General features: G+C 37.7%; 1 protein-coding gene across 1 annotated transcript in view; it reads right to left on the bottom strand.

The window, feature by feature from the left end:
- Positions 1–14,914: 14,914 nt before the first annotated feature.
- The window catches only part of LOC113782395, a 37,053-nt gene continuing 26,974 nt past the window's right edge, over positions 14,915–24,993 (bottom strand). Inside the window, exons 2-3 of the mRNA XM_027328288.1 lie at positions 15,186–15,233; positions 14,915–15,046 (exon numbers count right to left, since the gene is read on the bottom strand). Of these exons, the coding sequence (XP_027184089.1) occupies positions 14,915–15,046; positions 15,186–15,233 (180 nt within the window). The remainder of the gene's footprint in view (positions 15,047–15,185; positions 15,234–24,993) is intronic.

Here is a 24,993-nt window from a genome sequence, read left to right as displayed (position 1 = left end):
TGAGGAAGTCTATGAAAGGATAAAAGTGATACGTCAGAGGTTTCAAACAACCCAAAATTAACAAAAGAGCTATGCCAACCATCATAGAAAGGATTTGGAGTTTGAAGTAGGAGATAAGGTGTTTCTTAAGGTTACTCCACTGAAAGGAAAGATCAAGATGGGAAAGGGGAAGAAGTTGCAACCAAGATACATATGACCTTTTAATATACTTCAATGGGTAGGAAAAGTGGCTTATCAACTAGAGTTACCCGTCAGTTTATCTCGAATCCATGATGTTGGTATCAGAGCTTGGTCTCCTAGAGATTAAACTCAATCGGCTTTGGAGTAAAAATAACAACCAACAATGCCATTTTTTTGAAGGTCAATCTGTTACTAGACCCCCAATGTTTAATGGATCCAATTATGTGAGTTGGAAAGAGAGAATGATTATTTCTTGCAATCTATTGATATTGAACTGTGATTTATTGTTAATGAAGGTCCATATAATGCCTCTATAATAGATGAAATCACTCATAGACCAAGACCAAAAATCAGAAATGAGTTGACTGGTAATGATAGAACCCACCTTATTTTGAATGCCAAAGCTATGAATGTGTTGTATAGTGCTTTAGATTCAAATGAGTCTATTAGGGTCAAGTTGTAGGTCGACCAAAGAGATTTGAGATAAACTGAGAGAAATCCGTGAAGGGAGTGAGAATGTGAGAGAACAAAAGAAATCTATCCTAGTTACCAAGTATGAATTATTTAAGATGGAACCTCAGGAAAATATTGACAAGATGTATTATAGATTCAATGATCTCATTAAGGACTTAGAGGTGCTGGAAAAGGAATATTCCCTAAGTGAGAAAAATAGAAAAATCTTGAATGCCTTAACCAAAAATTGGGAGAGTAAGGTGACTGCCATTGAAGAGGCTAAAAATCTAAATTCTATACCTATTGAATCTCTTATTAATTCTCTAACCTCTTATGAGCTGGAGCTTAAGTCCAAGGTACAAGAGGAAGAGGATGCAAAGGTGAGAAGGAGCATTGCTCTAAAAGCATCTCAAGATGAAGATGACTCGGCCTCCTTGGATGGAGATGATGCGGAAATTGACGACAATGATCTTGCTCTTATCACAAGAACCTTCAAAAGAATCCTCAACAAGAGGAGATTCAGAAAGGGAGGACCCAGCAATTCATCTTCAAATCAGTTCAACATTGCAAGAAACAAAGGAAAGCAAGAGGTTAATAAAAAGCAAGCAGACAAGTGCTTTGATTGTGGCCAACTGGGACACTACATGAATGAGTGCCTAATGAAGAAGAAGAGAGAAGGAAATGTTGAACGAAAACCTAGATTCAACAACTTTCAAATCACCTGGAATGATTGCAACTCGGACGGTGATGTTGAAGAGGAAGAAGAATCTGCTCAAATGGCTTTCATAGCCATTGATGATGATGAGGTAACTACTTGCAACTCTCAACTTAATAGTGATGATGAATCTGATAAAGATGTTAATTCCTTCATTGAGAGACTGCATGATAGTTTGAAAGAATCTTGTGCTAGAAACAAGCAACTAAAACAACAGATCAACTTTCTTATTCAACAGATCAACAGATCAAACCTTTTTTGACAAAACAAGAATCTGAAAGATGAAAATGATCAGTTCAAAAAGAATGAAACTGGATTACTTTTTGAGCTTGATAGAAAAACAAAACTTTTTGATTTGTTTAAAAAAGAACAAAATGACTTGAAAAAAAGAATGGATTGTCTAAATCATTTGCTTCAACACAAGAAACAAAACTGTTTTCAATGAAATGATTCAATATGTGACGACCCCACCTCCCCCTAGGGCGTACCCCAGAGTTTAGCGGACAGCCTATCCAGCTCTCGCCAGGACTCACTCACTTACTGAAAGAAAACAACTTACAACCATAGAAAGGAACTAGAATAATAATTTCCAAGCTTAAAGTATACATTAATACTTAAATCCAGCTCCAAGGCTCATATAGGCCCAAATACATTAAAATCTTTACAATCCAAGTTCATCCAACCCTAGTCTAGCACTAGCGCGAGAATAATCGCAAAATTCAAAAACTAGACTAAGCTAGCCTGTACCAGTCTCACGCCTTGCTCGCACCCCCTGTAAGGAAAACAAATGGCGTGGAATGAGCTAAAAGCCGAGTGAGGTTCCAAATAACAAGTTGACCATTTTTAGAAGCATAAATATCAACGAGCAAATTAGCGAGCATAACAAGTCAAGAAAATGAGCAATAACGCCTCAAGTAGCAAATCTCAAAATGAACGAGTGTAAAGTGTTTTGTTTTTCAAAAGAAACAAGAATCCAATAAGCAATAATCATGTCAAAGTATAAGGATACGGATGGCTCTCAGGAGCCAAGTTCCCATTGCTTCACCAGAGTTTGATCAAATAGTAGTTGACACTCTGTCAACTTTCAAGCAAAGTAACCAGTCCAGTAGAGCACCACTTAACTCCATTCTCCATCTACCAACCAAACCCTTTACCGAGCCCGAACTCCACAATAAACATTGGTGGTAATACTCGAGTATACCGATTAGTCGAGAAGATAACACTCCACTCGACATCACTAACTACCCATGGTTCGTTATCTAATCGACCAAACCCTTGCCGACTCGACTCGATTAACTAGCCAGTGGGGTTTGGGTCCCCAAGATGTCGATGAGATAACATCTCCAATCGACTGAATCAAAATAAAAGTATGGAGACGGGAATGAGAGACACCTCCCACTCGGATTGAGTGTGATACATACTACCGCTCCACACTTACAACTCAAGTATAGGTATATCAAGTTAATTGCAACAATAAACAAGTATATACCATATTAGGACAAGTGCGATAAAGTATACTCTTGTCCGATCAAACAAATCACATATCATTTATTTACATTGATCAAGTATTGAAAACAAGTGTCCAGTTCAACCAGGTATTTGGAAGCACTCACCAAAATATAGTGCATTTCAAAATCACGTTCAGGTCCAACTCCTTGGTTGGAGTCCAAATCTGCGATAAAATATCATTTAAGAGTTTAAAATCCACTAGGACTCGAAACATAGGAGTTTCACTTCAAGAAGATCAAGTAAATGAAACTTGTTTAAGTAGTAGTCATATGACTTCTTAAACTCTCGAAAATTCATGCTCGTTCTTTTAGTTTCGGTAAGGAAGCGATTAAAACTTTAGAATCCCCATTTGAGTCGAAAAGACGAGGAAAACGTATTTCTATTTTTCCAAGGGTATGAGTTTTGGCCAAATTCCAACTTATATACCTCTACGAAAGAAGACTCGAATACCCTAGACAATTCAAGCGCAATTCGACCTCAATTCTTTGCTCGAGTCGCAAGTACATCCGCCTAACCTTCGAGTGAAAATTTGGGCGGCATGCCCCTTTTATTTAGCTATTTTCCAGCCATTTATGGCTTTATTATTTTCCTCAAATCATCCCCCAAAATCACACACAAGTAATGTTACCACCGTAGCCCTTCAATTAGACTCCAAAATAATCCAATTACAACACAAGTCTTAACAAGGCAACTAGAAATCAAGTTTAAAGGCAAATAGCTAAATGGCAGATTTGACGTCTCTTAGCGTATTGATCACAACCGAAGCTACGCTTATCAGATTGGGGTAACCTTTATACTATTTCAAAGCTAAGACAAATGGATACAACTTTGATGAAGACAACTCAACCCAGTTCATAGTTTATCCAGGCCGAATCTACAAATTACAGAACCAGAAGTTCATGACCAGGAGGGTTGTCAGTACTGAATTCAAACGGCAATAACTGAGGTTACACAATTCCGTTTGAGGTTTTTTTGGCTGCGTTGGAAAGCTGAAACATAGGGTTAAAAGTTTCATGTTTTGGTCAAAGGCTGATTTGAAACGGATCAAGGTGAAAAAATGCAGTCAGTATGATGAAATGTCAAAACTGTCCGCAAAACTAAACCTATGGCTGTCAAGGGTATTTTTGGCATTTCATGTGATACAATGATAGAATTGTGCTGAAATTTTACAAGAAACTACAAAATATCATTTACCACAACTTTCATGTTTTGAGCTAAGCCCAATTCAGCCTCCATCATGGCCGAATGAAACTGGTCAGAATAGGGTAGTACAAAAACTTAAATCTAGAATTAATGCATTCAAGTGATAATCTTCTTATTCATGTATAAAACCACTACTACCACTCCCTATCTAAGTTTATTCACATCATATTCTAGATAAATAACACTAATAAAAATAGAAAATTACAAACCCTAGCTGAAAATTATAAGTTAATAAGCCAAACCATGAAATCTTCCATACAATCCACAACAATCAAGTCATGCTTTGCTTAAATTGCAAAATAAGAAAGAAACAAGAGAGGTTTCTAGTATAATACCTCAAAATCTTCAAAATAACTTGTGATACAAGAACTTTCTTCCTCCCAAAAGTTCCACCAAGCTCACCTCCAAGCTTTCCCAATGATTGATCGGAGTAGAATCAAGTTTTACGGTAATTTTCTCAAGAATCAAGCAAGCTCTCAAGTTGGAAAAATGGAAAATTTTCTCTCTTCTCTTTTTCCTCTCTCAAGTCACGACCAAGCATGAAGAAAATGAGGTGTTTTTGGTCCTATTTTCCAAGATGAAGACTAAGGATAGTCTTGGTCAAAGGTCTTGGTCAAGACCTTGGTTGGATTTTTGACAAATGGCTTAATCACAAATATTTCCACCAAAATATCTCTCTTTTTCTTAGTCAATAATGGTGGCTGACTTAAGGGTTAATTAAGAGCTAATTAGCTCAAAAAAAACAAGGAGATTAAGGTAATAAAGTAGTATTCAAGTGATGCACTCAATCGGTAACGAACAGTACACATCGGTTCAACCCGTTTTTCCTTATTTCGCATGTACTATAGTTTTCACTTACAATTCAGTAACTTATTATTATTACTACTAATCATACACTTAATATCATCTAAAACTCACTCTAAATCACTAAATTTGATACACACTCTGTACCGAATAATTATACTAGGAAAAGACGTAAAAACCCTAGTTTACCTTAACGATGAAAATAAAGGGAAAACCCTTGGTTCTATGATTAATTGTAACTATTGAGGAAGTGAATGAGTAGTAAAGCTATTGTAAAATAATAGATTCCATATAAAAGGGAATTTTTAAGAAAATATGAGGGATTTTACAAGTCTTCACAGTCACGCAACCAAAATGCACACAGAAACACACACCAAAACCCTAGTATGCACAAAAACCCTAATTTATGCCCTTCCTTTAGAAAAATTATAACTTGAGTTATAAATATCAAAATTTTATATAACTTGGCTTGTTAAAAACTAGACTTCAAATACTAAAAATCTTTAGAAGACACCTCAAAGAGATTTAGTTCATAAGTTGGTCCAAATTGAGCCATAAGCTACTACAACATTCCTATGTTTACTCATGCAGGGCAGAATTTTCAGTCAACTTTGCCAATTTCCTAGAATTTATAGATATTGAATCAAACTCCAAATTTTACACCGTAGGAAGCCCTCTGAGTCTACTTTCAAACGGAACTCAATTCTGACTTTCCTATACAAAGTTATAGCCAATTTCCCAAAGCTGCGTAGAGCCTCCTGCGAAAATTTCTAGATTTTCTAACAACTTGAGATTATGAAACTTTTCTTAACAAAATTCACTTCCTTTGCTCAAATTCAACCATTAAAGCAACTAAGAATCAAAGGGAAGTGAGTTCACATAAGGGTTATAAAAACAATTGAATTTTCGGGGTCTCACACTCTCTCCCCCTTAAAAGAATTTCGTTCTCGAAATTCTAATCTCTGCTCGCACAAAACTTGATGCTATAGAACTTTCCTCCAACTCTCAAATGACTTTTTCTTACTCATAGTACTACAACAAGCTTACCTAGAGAGAAAATCTTACCACGTAAAGGCTATGCTAATATGCTAGGGAAGTTTAACAAAGAAATAAACACTTATCAAGTCCTCACAGTCATAGGAGAAGGAAATAGATCTTCCGTGCAAATTTCTTGATGTACTCTACAACCTGGACACCCTCTACAGAAACCCTAACCAGATGATTGCTAGATTCGTCCATGATAACACTCCGAGATCCAATCCCCTTGATCAGTCCAATGACTAGGTCAAATGTTAGAATCTTCCACGCCTTAACCGTTGCCATCAAAACTCACCTCAAGTGCAATTAAGATACAGACCCTTATTCTAGCGCTCTCCACTATTTGGTACCCAAGTACAAGAATCCACAATAAGACAATTCACAACTCGAGCCGGCCGGTCCCAAGAGTAAATCACCCATATTAGAGATTCCTACTTGACATACCTAACTATTGTCCCCAAAGTACCATGATAAAGGTTTAAACCTAGAACATTTCATGATTCGTAACTTATGCTCAAAAGAGTACTTAATCCTTTACACCCATTCATGAAATTAGGACCATAACACCACTTGGCCCAAACTCACTCCGCGCAGAGTGTGAGAACCTCAAAATATATATAAATATCAATGCATATTTCATTTGCATTTTTTTTTATTCTTTAATACGTTTTAGCATTATAACTACTTGTTTCTTATAAGCGCGTAAAGATAATTTTATGCAATAAATAATATAAATGTGTTAAACATTAAATTATTTGGTTTTGTTATGCTAAATTAACATTCTTTGAGTTAGATAATTTTATTGCCTTAAAATAAATTCGTTGAATGCCGATAGTTAGCTTTAATCGTTAAAAATGTCAAGGTGTTAATAGGAACCTTAGTATTAAGATGAAGTCGATAAATTTAGGCAATATCGATACAAGTATTCTTAGAATTCTTTAAAAAAAAAAAAACTTCCATGCAAACTCAAACACTCTCTCGGACAACTCTTTATAACACAAACACTCCTCGGCCGAATGCAATCTTCTACACTCCAACACTCAACCTCCTCCCAACCGCGCACCATTTGCTCTCCACCATCTCACCTCAACCACAAGAACCTCCCTCACCTCGTGATCATCGACCAAGTGAGAGAGAGAGGGAGAGCTTCCATTTCCTTTCTGATCAGAAGCTGGAGCAAGAAAGGAAACCGCGAGCTATAGCTTTGCTGTTCTGTCCGTGAGAGCCGAGCCTACTTCACCCTCTGACCGTTTCATTCTTCACCCTTTTCTTCAACCTCCACCAGCTGTAAACATCCTCAAACCCCAACACCATCACAGCCGCAACCACTGCAACCAGGAACATCACATCCAGTCGCGTGCGAACCGAGAGGGGAGAAACATCAGCTTTCTGTCGCGCGTATAAGCTTCACTGTGAGGTAATTCCTGAGCTAGAATAAGTTGATTAGTGATAGATTGAGCCACCTATGGACATGCATGTTGAGCTGTGCGTTTGGATGATGAAACTGAATCATGAGAAAAATCTGACTTGGAAGAGAAATGGGTCGGCCGAGAGCTTGATTTGGAAATGCAGTCCTTAATCTGCTTATTTGTAACAACCTGAGCTGATAAACATGATTACCTAATTAAGAACAAGATAATTAAGTCTTGCATGAGGTTAATCAGTCCGGCTAAAAAATAATAATAATAATAATACAAAGCAGTAAATTGACGCATGCAAGTCATCCAAGCTCGGTTGAGCTTAATCTAGAATAATGCCGTTTTACTTGGTTTAATTGTGTCGTTCTGAGCTTACAACTGTGATTAACTAACTAGAAACTAAGTGTTTAAGCTTTGCATGCAGCTCAATAGCTCGGTTAAGCAAGAAAAGGAATAATGAAACAGAAATCCGATGCATGCAACCTCATCCGAGGCTAGCTGAACCAATTTCTGGAAATTTGGATGATTTCTGTTGCTGACCGAATCTGATTTTTAATCAGAAATGTTAATTGACTAGCTAAGTATTTGCATGTCAGAATTTAGAACCTAATACCATATTTTAGCCGAGGGAAAAATTGGATTTATGATCAACTAAGTGCTGGAAATTTCTGGTAGCTGAGAGGTTGAACTGGAATTTTTTTTCAGTTTGTTTTTGGAATTTTCTTTGGCTTGATGTGTAGAAATGCATGAGAAATATGTGTTTAAGCTTGGTAAGCTGTGAAGATGTGAAAACCTTGGTACGGTTGATAATCTGGTTGGAAATGTTGAATCAAGTGTTGGAATTTTTCAGCTTAGCCAAGAGAGGAAGAAGAAAGAATTTTTCCAGATTTCTTTTGCGAATCTTGAGTTCCAAATTTTTATATTAAAGTTTGATTTGCTGTAGAATATCACACTATTGTTGAATCTATCTTATAATCTATTAAGAGGATCATGCATGTGAATTTTGGGGTGACAATGTATTTTTACGGCTAAAATATGGAGATGGAATCCTTGGCATTGGAAAGGATATTTTGGAATAAAAATTTCTAGAGAATGTCTAATTGGTAACCGTCTATGAACAATGAGATTCTGGTTCCAATCTTGGATAAACTATGGTTGCAAATCGTATCCTTGTGGTCACGTGCATGTTAGTAATTTTAAACATTTGAATTTTTGGTTAACTTGCTGCGAGAATTGATTGTTAGACGCTAAGAGCTAATGATTGATGAAGCTCTTGGCCATTCGAGTAATTTTTGCAAGAGTTAAATCTTGATTAGAATTGGACTTGTTAAAATATAGGGCTAATGATTGACGAAGCCCTAGTGATATTGATTGAAAAGTGATTTTGCTATATTGGCAAACCTGGAATATAATGTGCCTATGGATCGAAATCGTGAAGTCCGTTTAGGTCCTGCGAACTTGAGTTTTTTTAAAATCAAACTACGTGAATATATTCGGCTCAGTATTGAGCTACAAAATCTGGTATAATATGATAGTATTAGAAATTCAAGAGTCGGGAATTGTAAAACATTGCAGAATAATTATTTCTCTCTTTAGCTTAAACTAGACGTATTAATTTTAGATAATGATTACACTAGTTCTAAACTTTAGATTTCCTTAAAAATTGTCCCGACCAGTGGTTTTAGAAAACTTGTTTGGCAAGAAAACTCACCTCAAGTAACGTAGTAGACCTAGTTGAACTTTTAGAAAGAAAAAAAAATATATTTCTAAAGAACCTACGTGGAATATTTTACTACTTTTACTACTTTTAATCTTAAGTGGATTGTCGAATTATTTCGAGAAAATAAACTATTTATATACTAGAGAATCTTCTATATTTATAAACCTAGAACTTGAATAGAAAACTTATAGTTCTTAAAACTTGGTTTTCTAGGATTTAGCGAGGACGCGGATTTCGATTCCCATCTTGATCTGTGACTTCACTCTTGGTGAGTGTCTCTGCTTGTTCTATGCTTACTTGAATAAAGCGCTTTCTTGACTTGATATGTGATATTTGGAAAAAAATGGTTTCTGATCCATCGAAGTGAGCAGTGTGTACTTTATCACACTAGCCGTTCGAGTGGTGACTTGCTTGAAATGTTTTCATGAATACATGCTTGCACTTGTTAATCACTAGGCAGAGGAGTGTACTACACCTTAAGGGTGGAAAGGACTCTTACCCTGACCTGGTAATCTCTTGTTGGACGTAACGTCGTTGGATGAATTCCTCGACTAGTCCCTAATCTCTTGTTGGACGTAACGTCGTTGGATGAATTCCTCGACCAGTCCCTAAGGTATACTCGAGTATTACCACTTTCGTGCTTGGCGTACGGGCCCGGTACAGGGGTATGATTCGTGGTCGGAGTTAAGAAAAATAAAAAGATCTACACGAACCTTAGGTAGTGAAAGTTGACGGGGGGTCGACTATGGAAAATTTTGATCAAGCTCGTGGAGAAATGGCTCCTGAGAGCCCCTGTATCCTATCTTGTGCTGTTAAACGCTTTCCTAATTGTTTACTTTAATTGAAGTTAATACTTGTTATTTGTTTTATGTGATTGCATGTTTTGGGGCACCACTGAGCTTTAGCTCACCCTGTAACAACCCCACCTTCCCCTAAGGCGAACCAAAGGGGTTAGCGGACTGCCTGCCCAGCTCTCGCCAGGACTAACGAGCAGTTACATGCGATCTAGAACATTTCGGGAAAGTAAAAGTGCGCTCGGACAAGCCACAAATATCAAAAGAAAAAAAAAGAAAAAAAATGAAAATGATGAATAGTGGCCTGGCACAGCAGAATCCGGCCGGAATCTGGCCGGATTCTTGGCCGGATACTGTCCAGTGAGCAAGTCCAGATTTTCAAAAAAAATCCCAAGGCAATCCGGCCGACAATCCGGCCAATTTCTGGCCGGATTCCTGGCCGGATTTGGCCCTGTTCATTCCCGCCAGAAATTTTTCTTTCGCCATTTGAAATACAGTTAATCCGAAATCCAACCAAATGTCAACCAAACACAGATACATTGAAATGTAACATTTACAAGCCAAAAGCCAAAGCGGCATATCAAAACGATTCATCATGGATATACATGTTCGGTTTGCCAATCAAAAGAAATTGAACCCAATATACATTAGGGTTTCATTCAAAGAGCTATTCAAAAGACATTTACATGGGCTCAACTTGACAACCAACTAACACAACCTTTTCCAAAAGTGGTCATTTCCTGTAAGGAAAACAAATGGAACGGAATGAGCTTAAGCCCAGTGAGTTACTACCACATAAGCAACAAAGATCACTTAAGCATAACCTTTCATTTCAAGTACACAATTAAGAAATAAAACAAATCAGTAAAAGGATACGGACGGCTCTCAAGAGCCCATTTCCACGCTTACATTCTTGATCCGATCTCATTGACTCTCCGTCAACGTTTATGAGTACCAACCGTAAAACCCACTTCACTCCCATTCCTTCCACCAAACATACCCCAACCGGGCCCGCACTCTAATCAGTAGCTTTTGGTAATACTCGAGTATACCGGAACCAAGAGTCTCATTACTACAAGATTCCCCAGTACAGTCCCCGTGGCATGTCAATTTTCACGACCAAGCCCTCGCCGGCTCGATTCAATTGACTACCTACGGGGTTGAGCTCAGTAATACAGTAAGGCCGTTGGATATTCGTCCAAACGACACCAAATCAGTTTTCCATGAATGGAATTCAATATCTCATATAGCAAGTGCAGTATTTCAGTGAAACGGTAAACAGTCATGAATGGAATCACAAGGGGGTGAGGGCGGTCAAGTACACCCTCACCTCCAATAGCCAAATAAGCCTTCAAGGCATCACATTCACATATAACAAAGCCACATTGTACCATTAAAGTGAGTAGTATACTCACTTATCAATTAAGTGTTGTTTCAAGCACTTCCGTCAAGAGAATGTCGTGAACCACCGTCACGCCCTAGAACACGTAAACAAGTACAATGAGACTCGATAACGAGTCGTAAAGTAATCCCAATCACAACCCCAATAGGGTTTTATCAACATATACAAGCATTATTGCAAACCAGAAATTTCAGCAATGCACTAACTTGACCTCAACAAAAAAACAGTTTTCGTCCTCCTTTTGCGGTAATGGCACAAAATACTCTACGCTTATCGGATGAGGGTGTAAGACCCACCATCTCGAAGCTAAAAGACAGGGCTACAACAATGTAGAAGGCCACTCAGTCCAAATCCTAGTACAACTAGGTCAAAAATGCAGAATACCAAACCAGAACCGTAATTGCAGGTTCCCAAATCACACAATGCTGTAATTCGTCCAACACAGTCTACACAGGTCCAAATGCATTGATTCCAAAGGCATATGATAGATAAGACATCAAGATACATTTAATCAGAAGACACCAACATCCAAATCCAAATAAATTCCAGTCAAAACAGACGATTACAATCGCAGTTCGTACATTCTGATCACCCAGAACAGCAACAGTAAAAACGACATATCTCATTCTACACTACTCCAAATGACCTGAAATTTTACAGGCATCTCAAAAACATCAATACCTACAACTTTCATGTTTTAAGCAAAGGCCAATTCGGCCTCTAACCATATGATCCAAAACCGGACAGAAAAGGGGGTTATGAAACCCTAACTTTTCACATTTCAATCCAAACTCAAAATTGATTGCAATTTCCTATCATATACATCCACTAGAGGCATAACCCCTTATTACCAACCATCATAAATAACCACAACACCATGATCACATTAAACCAGAAAATTCCTCAAAAAATGAAAACTTCACCAATTCATTCCAAACCAAGAAATAAACCACACTTTTCAACACTATAGCCACCATTAGGCACAAATTAAACATCATTAGGTGTAAGAGGAAGTGTAAGCACCACTTACCAAGTAAACAAGAGAGAGGAAGTTGTAGAACACCTTAGCTTCTCAAAGAAACTTCACCAAAACACTCACTAGCACCAAATGGAGGAATTTTATGGAGTAGAAACTAGTTTAAGCACTTGAGTTGGATGATTGGCACTAAATGGTAGCTAAACTTGGAAGAGTTTTTCTTTCTTCTTTGATAGAGAGGGCCGGCCACCAAGGAGCAAGAAATGGTGATTTTTGGTGGTAATTTTAAGATATTTAACCAATGGGTCAAAAGTCAAAAACATGAATAGTGTTCCATAAAGTCCACCCAATGATATTGTGACACTTGGCACCTCTTTAAATGCATTTCTATCCTTTGGTCACCTCTCACATCAATCACTTCACCTCCTCTACTTATCTCTTAACACCCGATAAATTTGACACAGTATCCGAAACTTAACCTTATTGGCCGAATTTTTTCGAACTTTTCGCACTAGTGGGGCCCACGTCCATTCTCTATCCATAATTTTTCAAAAACGACCCAATGCTAGAAAAATCACCTAAAAACTATAATTACTCATAAAATCCACCAAGAAAATTTTCCTATGCCAGAAAATGCAGAAAACATGCAATTAAAGGGTAAAACCCTAGGAAAATTATTAGGAAAAAATACGGGTTCTCACACTCTCTCCCCCTTAAAAGAATTTCGTCCTCGAAATTCCTTATCATTGACTACTCCGGGATTAAATTGAGCATTATACTTAGCTAACAGATCTGTACCCCTTCACTGGCCAGGTTCAGTAAATTATTACCTTCCACGTCCTCTAATGGGACAAAGACTTGATGTTGTTCTAAGGAGTACACCCGAGAGGACACTTTCGAGCCATCCTTGTCCCCCTTCGGCTGGGCAGGGTTGGTCGTAGTTGGTGGCAGAGTCCCTTGCAGCTCGTGCAGGCGAGCTGGACAGTTAGCAATTTGATGTTCGGCACTCCCACAGAGCAAGCATTTTCCTCCTTTCTTCCAACAATTGTCCTCCGAGTGGTTTAATTTTCCGCAATACCCGCAGGGTCCGCGTGCTGCAGAAGCCGAGCCTCCTCTTGACGGGCTCTCTTGTGATACTCCCGGCATCCTTACTCCTCCCGTTCCCCGCCCAAATTTGGGAGGGGTACTTTCATCCCCCTGCCCCGAACTACTTCCAGGAAATCCTCTCTTTTTCGCCTGGAGTCTAGCATTCTCTACTCGTTGTGCCTTCTCCACTGCTTCGCTGAAGGCGTTAATTTAGGCAGCCGCGAGGTCCTTCTGGATTTCTACGTTCAGGCCCTGGACAAATCGCCGTATCCTTCGTTGCTCGGTCATGATGAGTTCGGGTGCAAATTTGGATAGGCGGGTGAACTGGCTCTCATATTCCGCCACCGTCTGAGTCCCTTGACGAAGTCTAATGTGTGAGAACCTTGAAAAATATATATATAAATACCATTTTGTAGATCATTTGCATTTCTTTTAACTCTTTAATAAATTTTAGCATTAATTTCCCTTGTCTGCAAATAAGTCCGTAAAAACAATTTTTGTGTGAGAAATAATATAATTTTCCCAAGTTATGAATTTTCTTGAGTTTGCTAGACTAAATTAATATATCTGGAGTTAGAATAATTTATCACCTTAAAATAAAATACTAAAATACTTAGTTTTCTTTATGTTAAAAGTTAATGCTACCTGAGTAGATTAATTATATAAAATTTCTCGAATTCCAATAATTAATCCTAATTAGTGAATAACGTTAAATACTAGTAAGAATTTTCACGTTAAGACCAAAACAATAAAATTTATATGCAAAATAAAAGAATTGTGCTAAGCTATTAAATTTCTAGTTTTGTTTCATTAAATTCATATTTCAAAGGTAAATTATTTCATTGATTTAACAATTAGACCTCTTTGAATTCCGATAGTCAATCTTAAGCGTTAACAAGGATTAAGTTAATAAATGTTGATATAAATGGATAAACGAATATTAAGAATGTCAAATTTTTATATTAAGGTCAAACTTGATTTTAATAGTTTAAAATAATTAGGTAATAATGTTAAAAGTTAATAGGAATTCTCACGTTAAGTCGAAAACGAATAAACTTGAGATAAACATGATTCAAGCATTCTAAACATATTTAAGACGTGAAAATTATGATAATTATAGTCTTATTCTTCTTTGTTTTCACAATAAGTGCGTAAAAATAACTTTTTATGCGCAAACTGACACACTTGTATTAAAGTATTATTTCACTTGACTTCATTATACTAAATCGATAAATTTCGAGTTAGACTAACTCTATTTCTTGGGAATAAATAATTGGAAATTTTGATAACTAATTTAATCGCTGAATAATGTTAGGAATTACTAGGAACCTTAATATTAAATTGTAATCGACAAATTTTCGATAAAAATGGTTTAAGTATACTAGTGTATAATTAGGCGTTCAAATCACAATTGGGAATATTTTTTAGAATTAAGTTAGAACTAAGGACTTATGTGGAGGTCAAGAGGACAAGTGAAAAGACTAAAACACCCTCTATACTATCTCAAAACAACCATGCAATCCCAAAACCAAATTGTCGGACAACCTTATAATCCACCTCTCCATTCGGCCAATGAGAAAACTTCTCCACTTGCACACTCAACTCTCATCCGTAGCTCATTTCCATTTCCTCTCCACACCACCGCACCTCAAGACCACAACAGCATTCTCCTCTGCCTTGTTATTATCGATGAGAGAACTAAAGAGGGAGACTACGTGAGCTTCATCCCTGGTTGCAACCTCCATCAGCTACAGCCATTTCATCAGCACCAATCGCAACACCATTCCAGTTGCAACCAGAAAATCAGAACCAAATCTGTGCGTGAGCCGAGAGGAAAATTTTGCAGCTTTCTTGTGCGTGAGCTTCATTCCCTGTCGTACCTTCAACCAGCTTCAATCCACCTCCAACTACACCGTCCACCTCAACACCCCGCAGCTGCAACATCACCAGGACCAACCATCCAGCCTCAAGCGAACCGAGAAGAGAGAAAATTTCAGTTTCTCTATCGTGTGAGTGAGCTTCAGTCTAAGGTAATTTTCTAGGCTGAGATGTGTTGATCAGAGGTAGATTAAATTGTTTATGACCATGCATGTGAAGGTTAGGCATTCGGATGATGAATTGAATAAGAGGAAAATCTGATTTTGGAAGAAAATGTTTCTGCCGAGAGTTGAGTGGAAATTTTTGGTCAATTGATGACCTGTTTTTCTTTCTCTTGAATCTGTCCGAACTTGATGCTGAGTTAGAATCTGATCTTGGAATTAAATTGATAGCTAATCAGTTAATCTAACCATGCATGCTGCTGTAATGTGCCGTGGATAGAAAAGAAAAAAAATCTGATGTGAGCTGAATTTGGACTGCCGAGACTGATTAAGAAATGTTGTGCTTAATTTGTTTAACTTCGACAATCTGAGGTTATAATCTTGATCATCCAAGTGAAGATAAAATGTTTAAGGACACGCATGTTGAATTATGCGACTGGACGATGGAATTAGGAACTTGGGAAAAAAAAATTCTGATTCAGGGGAATGGAAATTTTGTGAGCCAGAAATTTGAAATGCAGTTGTAACCTGCTTAAATTTGATAATCTGAAACTGTACTTGGAATTATACGACTAATCACTAGTTGATTGACCTGACTAAGGCTTTGCAGGTTAATTTTGTGCATTCGGATGATGAGTTAAGAAACATAAGAAATTCTGTTTTTGTGAATTGTTGCAGCCGAGAGCTTGTCCTGTATTTTACAGCTTCATTTGATTCAATTTTGTTGTTTTGAGTTTGTAACCATGATTAACTAGTTAATAACATGATAATTGAGCTTTGCATGTAGCTAATTAATGGGTTTAAATCAGAAAAATAAAATGAATTAGAAATCTGCTACACGTGTGTTCGATCGAGGCCAAGCTAAACAGAATTTCTGGATTTGTTTTAGAGAAGTATAATTGTTGTTTGAATCTGGATTTGATATGGAAATCTTTACTAGCTAGCTACGTGTTTGCATGTCCTAATGGAGTACTTAAAACTCTGTTTTAACCAAAGGAAATCTTGTTTTAGAACCATTGTTATTGCCGGATAGATTTCTGGAATTTTTGGGATGTTTAAACCTGTTATTCGAATTCGATTTTGAACCAGGAATGTTAATTAGTTAGCCAAAGGTTCACATGATGACTTTGAGAATCTGAAACCATGTTTTAACCAAGGAAAAGTATTGCTAGCCGAGGGGATGAACCAGAATTTTCAGTTGGTCTTTGGAAATTTTAATTGATTTCTGGAAATTTATTTTATTCTTCCCTTGGAATATAATGGGTTAGTAATACATAAGAGATGTAAATTTTAAGTTGTTTGGCAATGAAATATTGGATATATGGAAAGATTGAACAAAAAATGTTGGAATATAAATGCTGGAAATTTTCTTGTGGTAGCCAAAGGTTGAGTTGGAATTTCAGCTTGGTTGTGAAATTATTCTTTGAAGCATAATGATTGGAAATGCTTGGAATAAGTTGTTTTAAAGTTGTATAAGATACATGGATGTGAAACTCTTGATATCTTGGGAGATTGAATTGGAAATAGTGAAGTGTAACTGTGGATATAAGCTGGAAAATTTTCCAGCCTTAGTCGCGTTTGATAAAGGATTGCGTATTGATTTCTTTATAGATTTTGGGGCTGTGAAAAAATTATATTATTGTTGAATTCGCTTTATAATACCTTGAGATGGTCATGCATTTGAATTTTGGGGTGACAATGTGATATTATGGATGGAATTTCTTGGCTTTGGATCAAATACTTGAGTATGAGGTTGTTGCAAATTTGGTCCTTGGTTTTAAATACCTGTTAGTAGATTTAAACATTTGAAATGCTAGCCTTATTGCTATAAGAACTAATTGTTGGATGCTAAGGGCTAATGATTGATGAAGCCCTTGGCCATTGGAATGATTTTATAAGTATTACTGGATGATGGAAGTTAATTGCTGGAATGTCTTGGGGCTTTACTTCTATTTTATTTGCTTATGATGGGTTTGCTGAAACCAAGTGCTAATGATTGATGAAGCCTTGGTTGATCATTTTATTTTATTCAGAAATGCACTTGTTGAATGATTTATTCTAAAATCGACCGGAGCCCTAGTAATTTGGTAATTGGTTTTGTGAATTGATGATTATTATTATGATTTCGAAACGGAATCGGAGCGGTGGAAGTTGTATCGACCTTGCGAACTCAAGTAACTGTGATCAAATTAACCAAAAATATTTTTCCAGCTAGTAGATATTATAAAACTCCATGTCTAGTGTTTTGCCTAAAACTTTCCAACTCGATAATTTTCTTTAGCTCAATCTAGCCTTGATAGCTATAGTAATTAAGTATTCCAAAGATTGAAAATCTAAATGATTATTTCCTACCTTACCTTGTGCACTACCCCTTTGGATGGATAAAATGTAAACGTGCAAGTCTCAAAATATTAAGTATCCGATTTTAAGGTGGCTTATTCCTAAACACGGGATTCCCTATGTGGCATTCCCTTTCTATGGTTTATGCATGATGCCATTTATTAAAGCAGTAAAATATGCAATTCGAAATGAAACGTGACCTAACATTGTTGTTATTTGCCGGGGTAAGCCTAAAATGGTATGACATTATTAATTTATGAACAAGATATGCCACAATTTTTAAACGTGCAATAGCCTATCTACAAGGGCAGGTCCTAAAAGAAGGTCATGCCAGACCTCTTATGTCCTAACGTTTGTGAATGCAAAAGACAAGAGACAAGAAAACGTGAGTTTAACATATAATCACATAACACATTGGACAATTAGATAATATAAAAGGCAATAAAGATAAATAAGGAAAGAGGGTTGGGACCCCTCCCCTCGTGAATAGTGTCCCTAGTTTAGGATAAGGCCGACTCTACCCTAGGCAATCTAATATGGATGCATGAGGTTGGGGTTCGCTAATGCATCTAGACTCGATAAGCTCAGGTCCCCGAGCCTTCAGACTTAGAAACCAAGGGTCATCAATCCCAAGATTCTTTGTCGGTGGCTCGAGCGATTCCCCAAACACCGCTACGCACACATCGTGTCACGGCTACGTGTTTGAGTGAATCTCTCAAAACCTCAATCTTCGACCAAAAGCTAAAGGCTATCAACCAATAGCTTTAAGCGGAAGATTGAGTGACCCATTGGAACATGCTACACACACATCGTCCCTCGATCACATGTCCAAGTGAGTCACCTAATCCTAATAGGGTGGAGTGGCGTGACAAGCCACTAAAGGGCCCGGGAGGGATAAAAGAAGTAAAGCGTATGCTCGTATGCTAGTGCTTGTTTGGAGGGGAAGGGTCAAGAACCAACGCGAGGCTCTAGGGTGACCCATACCTCCCAAAATGCAATGCAAGCGCGAGATAACAAGTAAACATTCATTCAAACATACATTCGTGAGTCGAGGGATTGGTTTGACTACGTACATAAGACAAAAGGTCCTAAAAATGAAAAATGCAATCCTAATATCCAAATGCAATGCATAAAAAGGGTAGAAAAAGGAAACGAATGGCTAAGTCAAATGCTTGGACCCACTTAGGAAGTCCCCAGTGGAGTCGCCAACTGTCGCGCCCCACTTTTTTGGAAAAAATAAAATAATTGTTTTTTTGTTGAATTTTATTGATTTGGGAAAAATGATTTTTGTTGATAAAAACAAAAATGGGTCTAAATGGGACTTTTGAAAATGCGACGATTTGACCCAAGAAAAATAGTTTAAAAAGGGTTTTTATATGAAAAATGGAGTCGCCACTTGGTATAGAGTTAGGGTGTACCAAGTCACCCAAAAAATTGAATTGTTTAAAGTAAAATAGGAAAAAGTAAGAAACCCTTTTTAAACGACTCCTAGTCCACGTAAAACAAAGAAAAAGGTTCGGGGGTCACATTTGACGAAGGGGAAGGCAAGGATAAAAATCCAAGGCACCCCTTCGACCTAGCCAAGGCTAGTTGCGTGATTTAACCCTTATTTTCCTATATTTTCTACCCAAAGTATGTATTGCAAATTGGATTTGACTAATGAATGAGAAATGCAATCCTAAATCTAAGAAATGTCTCTGATGAGGCTTTTGATCCCATTCACATGAATTGTGAAGGTCAATAAGGAAAGACCTCATAGAAAATCACGAACGATGCAAATGAGGACTCAAATGAGAGTGTAAGTGTGCAAAGTGTGGAAAAAAGGTGCATGTGTGCAATTTGAAAGTGTTTGTGTGCAAATGAATAAAAATATGAATGCTCGTGTGCAAGTGAATGAAAATAGTAAATATATAAGTAAAATAGGTGCAATGTGTGAGGTGAAAAGTAAAGAAAGTGAATAAGTGTGTGAATATGACATGTGGATTTAAAATATATAATTAGCGAGGAAAATAGTGAGAAAATGATATGAAAATGCATGAACTTAGGGGAATGCATCAGGTCGGGTACGGGAATGACCTCTAGTTTTTGTGATTTTAATTTTCCCTTTGATTAGAAGGAAAAACTAGCGTGCTAAGGCTATTTTGAAGCCACACTCGCTCGTTTCCCTTACCCAAGGGGTTTCTCAGGCAAATGGACCCTATAACTAGCATGAAATGCAAAGGCCTAAAATGAAAGGGAAAAGGTTAGAGGAACATGCCAAATGCCATAAAAACTAAAAAAATGCATGAAATGTAGTGAACATGCAAACATGTACTAACGAGGGGAAATCCCTAAGGGTCTAGCGTTGGACTAGCCCATTCTACGAATTCCGACTAGCATTGGACTAGCGGAAACGTACATTCATTCACCATATTCATTGCCAAATATAGAAAGCAAGTAGACATGCAAAATCATTTATAACACGTAGCACATAACACTTAGCATGCTCGACTAGATGCAAGGACCTAACAAAGCAAATTAACACATAGTAACTAAGCATGCAAGACAAATAAGACGATTAAAGCCCTAACTATTACATTTGCTAGCTAAAACAAAGGGGAAAGGGAAAATGGACCAAATTACTTGCTATGCCCTATCTATTACAAGCCAAGAGGTGTACACATACCCCATAAATGAAAATAAAAGAAAGATTTAAAAATGAAATAAAAGTAAATAAATGAAAGGCATTAATAAACATTTAAGAAAACCAAGTAGGCATGCAATTTTCATTTAGCAAGTTGGATCACATAGGGAGATACACAAAAAAGATAAAAGAAAGTATACCGTCCCCTTTTGTGGTGCTAATAAGTTGGAAAAGGTTCTAAATTGGAGCTACAACCATTAAACAAAGGATTAATGTACCAATTTAATAGTAAATCAAACAACACAAATTCTTCAAAAACAAAAATTAAAGGACCACTAATAACTATGAAATTGAACCATTAGATCCCTATTAAAATCAAGTTTGACCAATTCGCTACTGTGAGTCAAGTATCTTTCTCTACTACACTCAAAGGAAGCAGGTAATAACAGCAAAAGCAAGAGACAAAGTGCAACAAACATCCTTTCGGCAATTCTGCAACCTATTGCTGCAAAGATCACAGGGACCCAATTGATTAGTTTTCTCAAATTTGTGGGTCATAATTGCATAAGGTGACACTTGAGGGGGCCAAAGTGCAAATTTTGAAAAAACTTTTTCATGCAAAACATGCAAGAACGTGAAACAGGTTCTTCAATGAAGAAGTGTTTCTGCAATCAAGAAATATTACCGCAGGTTACACTTTTTGCAAGCAAACTCCAACTTCAGCACAAGTTTGATCAAAACATTTCAACCAAGACGTCCAAAATCCTTATCCCAGCAACATGCAACATGATTTCAACATCCAAGCAAAGCAAAAACATAGCAGGGAAATTGTTCAAAATGTTAGAAGATGGCTTGGCAGAATTCTAGTTCATTCCTTTTTAGCAATTGTCTGGTCATGGTTCAAATGTTCCAAAACCCAAACATGTAAACCCAAACCAATCTTCCAAATCTTCTTTTTGCAAACAAGGTTAACTAACAAACTGAATGGCCGACACTTTAGTGAGCCAATGCAGGTAAGGAAACAGCAAATAGAATGCGGCAACTTTTTTGGTTCTGCTGCAAATTTTCATGTGCAAAGTTCTGCATTTCAGCAAAGCAAATGCGTACAACAGCCTTGAAATTACTCCAATCCAACATGGCTAAACACCTATGAACAATGCAACTGATTTAATTAAGCTTCAACAACCGAAAATAAAAACTGCTGCACTTTGCTTTCAACTTAGATTTTCGATTCAAAAACAGCTTTGATTAGATGTTTTCAACTCCAATAAACTTCATTCAGACCAAACAAACAGAAAGACTTGACAACTTTATTCAAACAAACAGAAAAATTAGCAACTTCATTCAAACAGAAAAATTAGCAAAACATCAAAGGTTTGAAACTCCAGCAAACAAATCTCTTGAGCTTAGGCAGTTCGCATGGAAGCTGCACTCAAGCATTTCGAATCACAAACCCATGCTCAAAATCCTGTTAAGCTTCTCATGCATACAAACTACAACTTTCGGTCAAGGCTGGAATTACTATCTAACAAAAACAGCAAAGTTTGGAACCGCAATGTAAGAAAATAGCAAGACACAACCGTAAATTTCTGGTGCAGCAAAAAATGAATATGCATTTTCCAGCAGGCAGTTGGTCTTAAATCCGAATTTACCTCGGTTGAATCATTGTGCTAAGTACCCAAAACTAACATGCAAGGCTACTTAATGAAATCACTATCATAACTAGTTCAAATCAAGTTCGGTCAGCAACTATAATCATCCACAATTCCAGAAATTCTGTTCACCACCCTCGGATGAACTTGCATGTAGCAGTTTTCTGTTTCATATTTTTTCCTTGCTTAGCCGAACTAATGAACTTCATGCAAAGCTTAATCACCTACTTCTTAGCTAGTTAATTACATTTAAAAGCTCAGATTACTCCAAAGAAAAAAGATTAAAGCTGCATTTCTGTTTCAGCTCCTCGGCAAAACTATTTTCATCAAAAATCAGATTTTCCTTTTCTTTGATTTTCTCATCCGGACACTCCAACCTCACATGCAAGTCCATATACAACTTAATCAACCTATAATCTATTGGTTTCAGTCCAGAGATTACCTCTACTGGAAGCTTACTCACGCGGCAGAAGCTGAAGTTGTCTTACTCTCCTCACGGCTAAATCACGCATGCGATGGATGATTGGCTGCCGTCTTGGTTGCCGGTGGTTGCAGGTGTGGTGGTGTTGCGGTTGGAGATGGATTGCAGCTGGTTGAAGTGAAAATGGAGAGTGCAGCAGCAACTCACGCACTGTCTCTTTCCTCAAGCTCACGGACAGAACCGAAGACTCGCAGCTCGCACGCTTCCTTTCTTTTCTTTTCTCTCGGTTGCAGGTTGCAGCTCTCTCTCCCTCACTGGTTTCCTCACTTCGATCCTCTCGACTTGCAGAGTACAGAATGCCACTCCCTCTCTCGCACTTCGTCGATGATAACAAGGCAAAGGAAATGTTGTTGTGAGTTTTGTTTGGAGTTCACACACACGGCTAGCAGCAGAAATAATTTCCTCCCTTCGGCAGTCCAGAAATGCAGCCGGCTAGCTCTTCCTTTCCCTTGCTCCAACCTGCGACTAGGATGAAGATAATGTGACTCTCAATCTCTTCACCAACTCACGGATGAAAGGAAGATAGTCAGCTAGTCTCTCTCCTCTCTTTCTAGTTTACGGACAGAAAAGAAATGAGCAAGGAATTCGGCTCCCTCACTCGGTCGTTATTTCCAAGGAAGGTTCATCCCTTCAAAGCTCACGGCAGAAAGAAAAATGGAATTGCTATTGTAGTGCATTGGGAATTGTCTCTCTGGTCGATGATTCCAATGTCAGGTGGAGTGGTAATGTGGAGAGGAAATGGAGAGAAACCGTGGTGAGGTTGGTGGAGTGTGCGGTGGGGAAATGAAATGTGATCCGGCAGAAAAAATGGAATTGTGATGATTTTTCTTTTTTTTCTTTTCTCTTTTCTCAACTTAATAATTTAACAAAAATAATAGTAAAACTAAATAATAATAAAAACAACAATTTTAATTACAAACACATCAAAATAAACAAACTAAAAATAACAAAATTACCATTTTCGATCTTTTCTTTCATTTTTCATCATTTTTCATCATTTTTTTTCTTCTTTTCTTTTTTTTTCAAAATAAATTAACAAAAATAAACCAAAATGCCAAAAATTAAATTTGAACGTATTTTTGTGAACAATTTTCCTTTTTTTCTCTTTTTTCATGATTTTTCTACGCTAAAACTTAAAAATAAAAATAAAAATAAAAACTAGAAACTAAAAAAAAACTAAAAGCAACCACGACAAATGAGAATAAAAAGTAAAAGAAATTACACCAAAAATTTGGTGTCTACAGTTTGCCCCTCTTTGTCTGAGTTTTGGAAAAACTTGAGACAAAGAAGTAGACACCAAATACTTACCTGCTTTATTCGGTGGCTAACGTCACGAACGGTGGACGTTTTAGAAATAAGGACTGACCCCTTTTGGCAAAACTTTTAAAATGGAATTGACTTAGACAGGAGATTTAAAGTGGGATTGACCCGAACGGAATTTAAAGACGGGACTGGCCCAAACAGGAACTTAAAGCGGGACTGACCCGAACAAGAATTTAAAACCGGACTGGCCCGAACAGAAATTTTAAAACGGGACTGACCCGAACAGGAATTTAAAACGGGACTGACCCGAACAAGAATTTAAAAACGGGACTGGCCCGAACAAGGATTTAAAAACGGGATTGGCCCACGTTCCAGTAGCGATGTAAGTGAAATGCTCGCTGGCGGGACTCACCTCATGCTCCAGTGGCTGTAAAAATGAAATGCACGCTAGTGGGACTAACCCATGTTTAGCGGCAACGGAATATGAAATGCACGTTAGTGGGACTGACCCATGTTTAACGGCAATGAGAATGAAACGCGCGCTAGTGGGACTGACCCATGTTTAGCGGCGAAGAAAACAAAATGCACACTAGTGGGACTAACCCATGTTTAGTGGCAATGGAACATAAAATGCACGTTAGTGGGACTGACCCATGTTTAACGGCAATGAGAATGAAACGCGCGCTAGTGGGACTGACCCATGTTTAGCGGCAAAGAAAACAAAATGCACACTAGTGGGACTAACCCATGTTTAGTGGCAATGGAACATAAAATGCACGTTAGGACTGACCCATGTTTAACGGCAATGAGAATGAAACGCGCGCTAGTGGGACTGACCCATGTTTAGCGGCGAAGAAAACAAAATGCACACTAGGGACTAACCCATGTTTAGTGGCAATGGAACATAAAATGCACGTTAGTGGGACTGACCCATGTTTAACGGCAATGAGAATGAAACGCGCGCTAGTGGGACTGACCCATGTTTAGCGGCGAAGAAAACAAAATGCACACTAGTGGGACTAACCCATGTTTAGTGGCAAAATACATGCACGTTAGTGGGACTGACCCATGTTTAACGGCAATTAGTGGGACTGACCCATGTTTAGCGGCAAAGAAAACAAAATGCACACTAGTGGGACTAACCCATGTTTAGTGGCAATGGAACATAAAATGCACGTTAGTGGGACTGACCCATGTTTAACGGCAATGAGAATGAAACGCGCGCTAGTGGGACTGACCCATGTTTAGCGGCGAAGAAAACAAAATGCACACTAGTGGGACTAACCCATGTTTAGTG

Source organism: Coffea eugenioides, chromosome 9, assembly GCF_003713205.1.
Source record: "Coffea eugenioides isolate CCC68of chromosome 9, Ceug_1.0, whole genome shotgun sequence".
Lineage (NCBI taxonomy): Eukaryota > Viridiplantae > Streptophyta > Magnoliopsida > Gentianales > Rubiaceae > Coffea > Coffea eugenioides.
The sequence above is the reverse complement of the archived record's forward strand: the minus strand, read 5'-3'. Positions and strand labels throughout refer to the sequence as shown.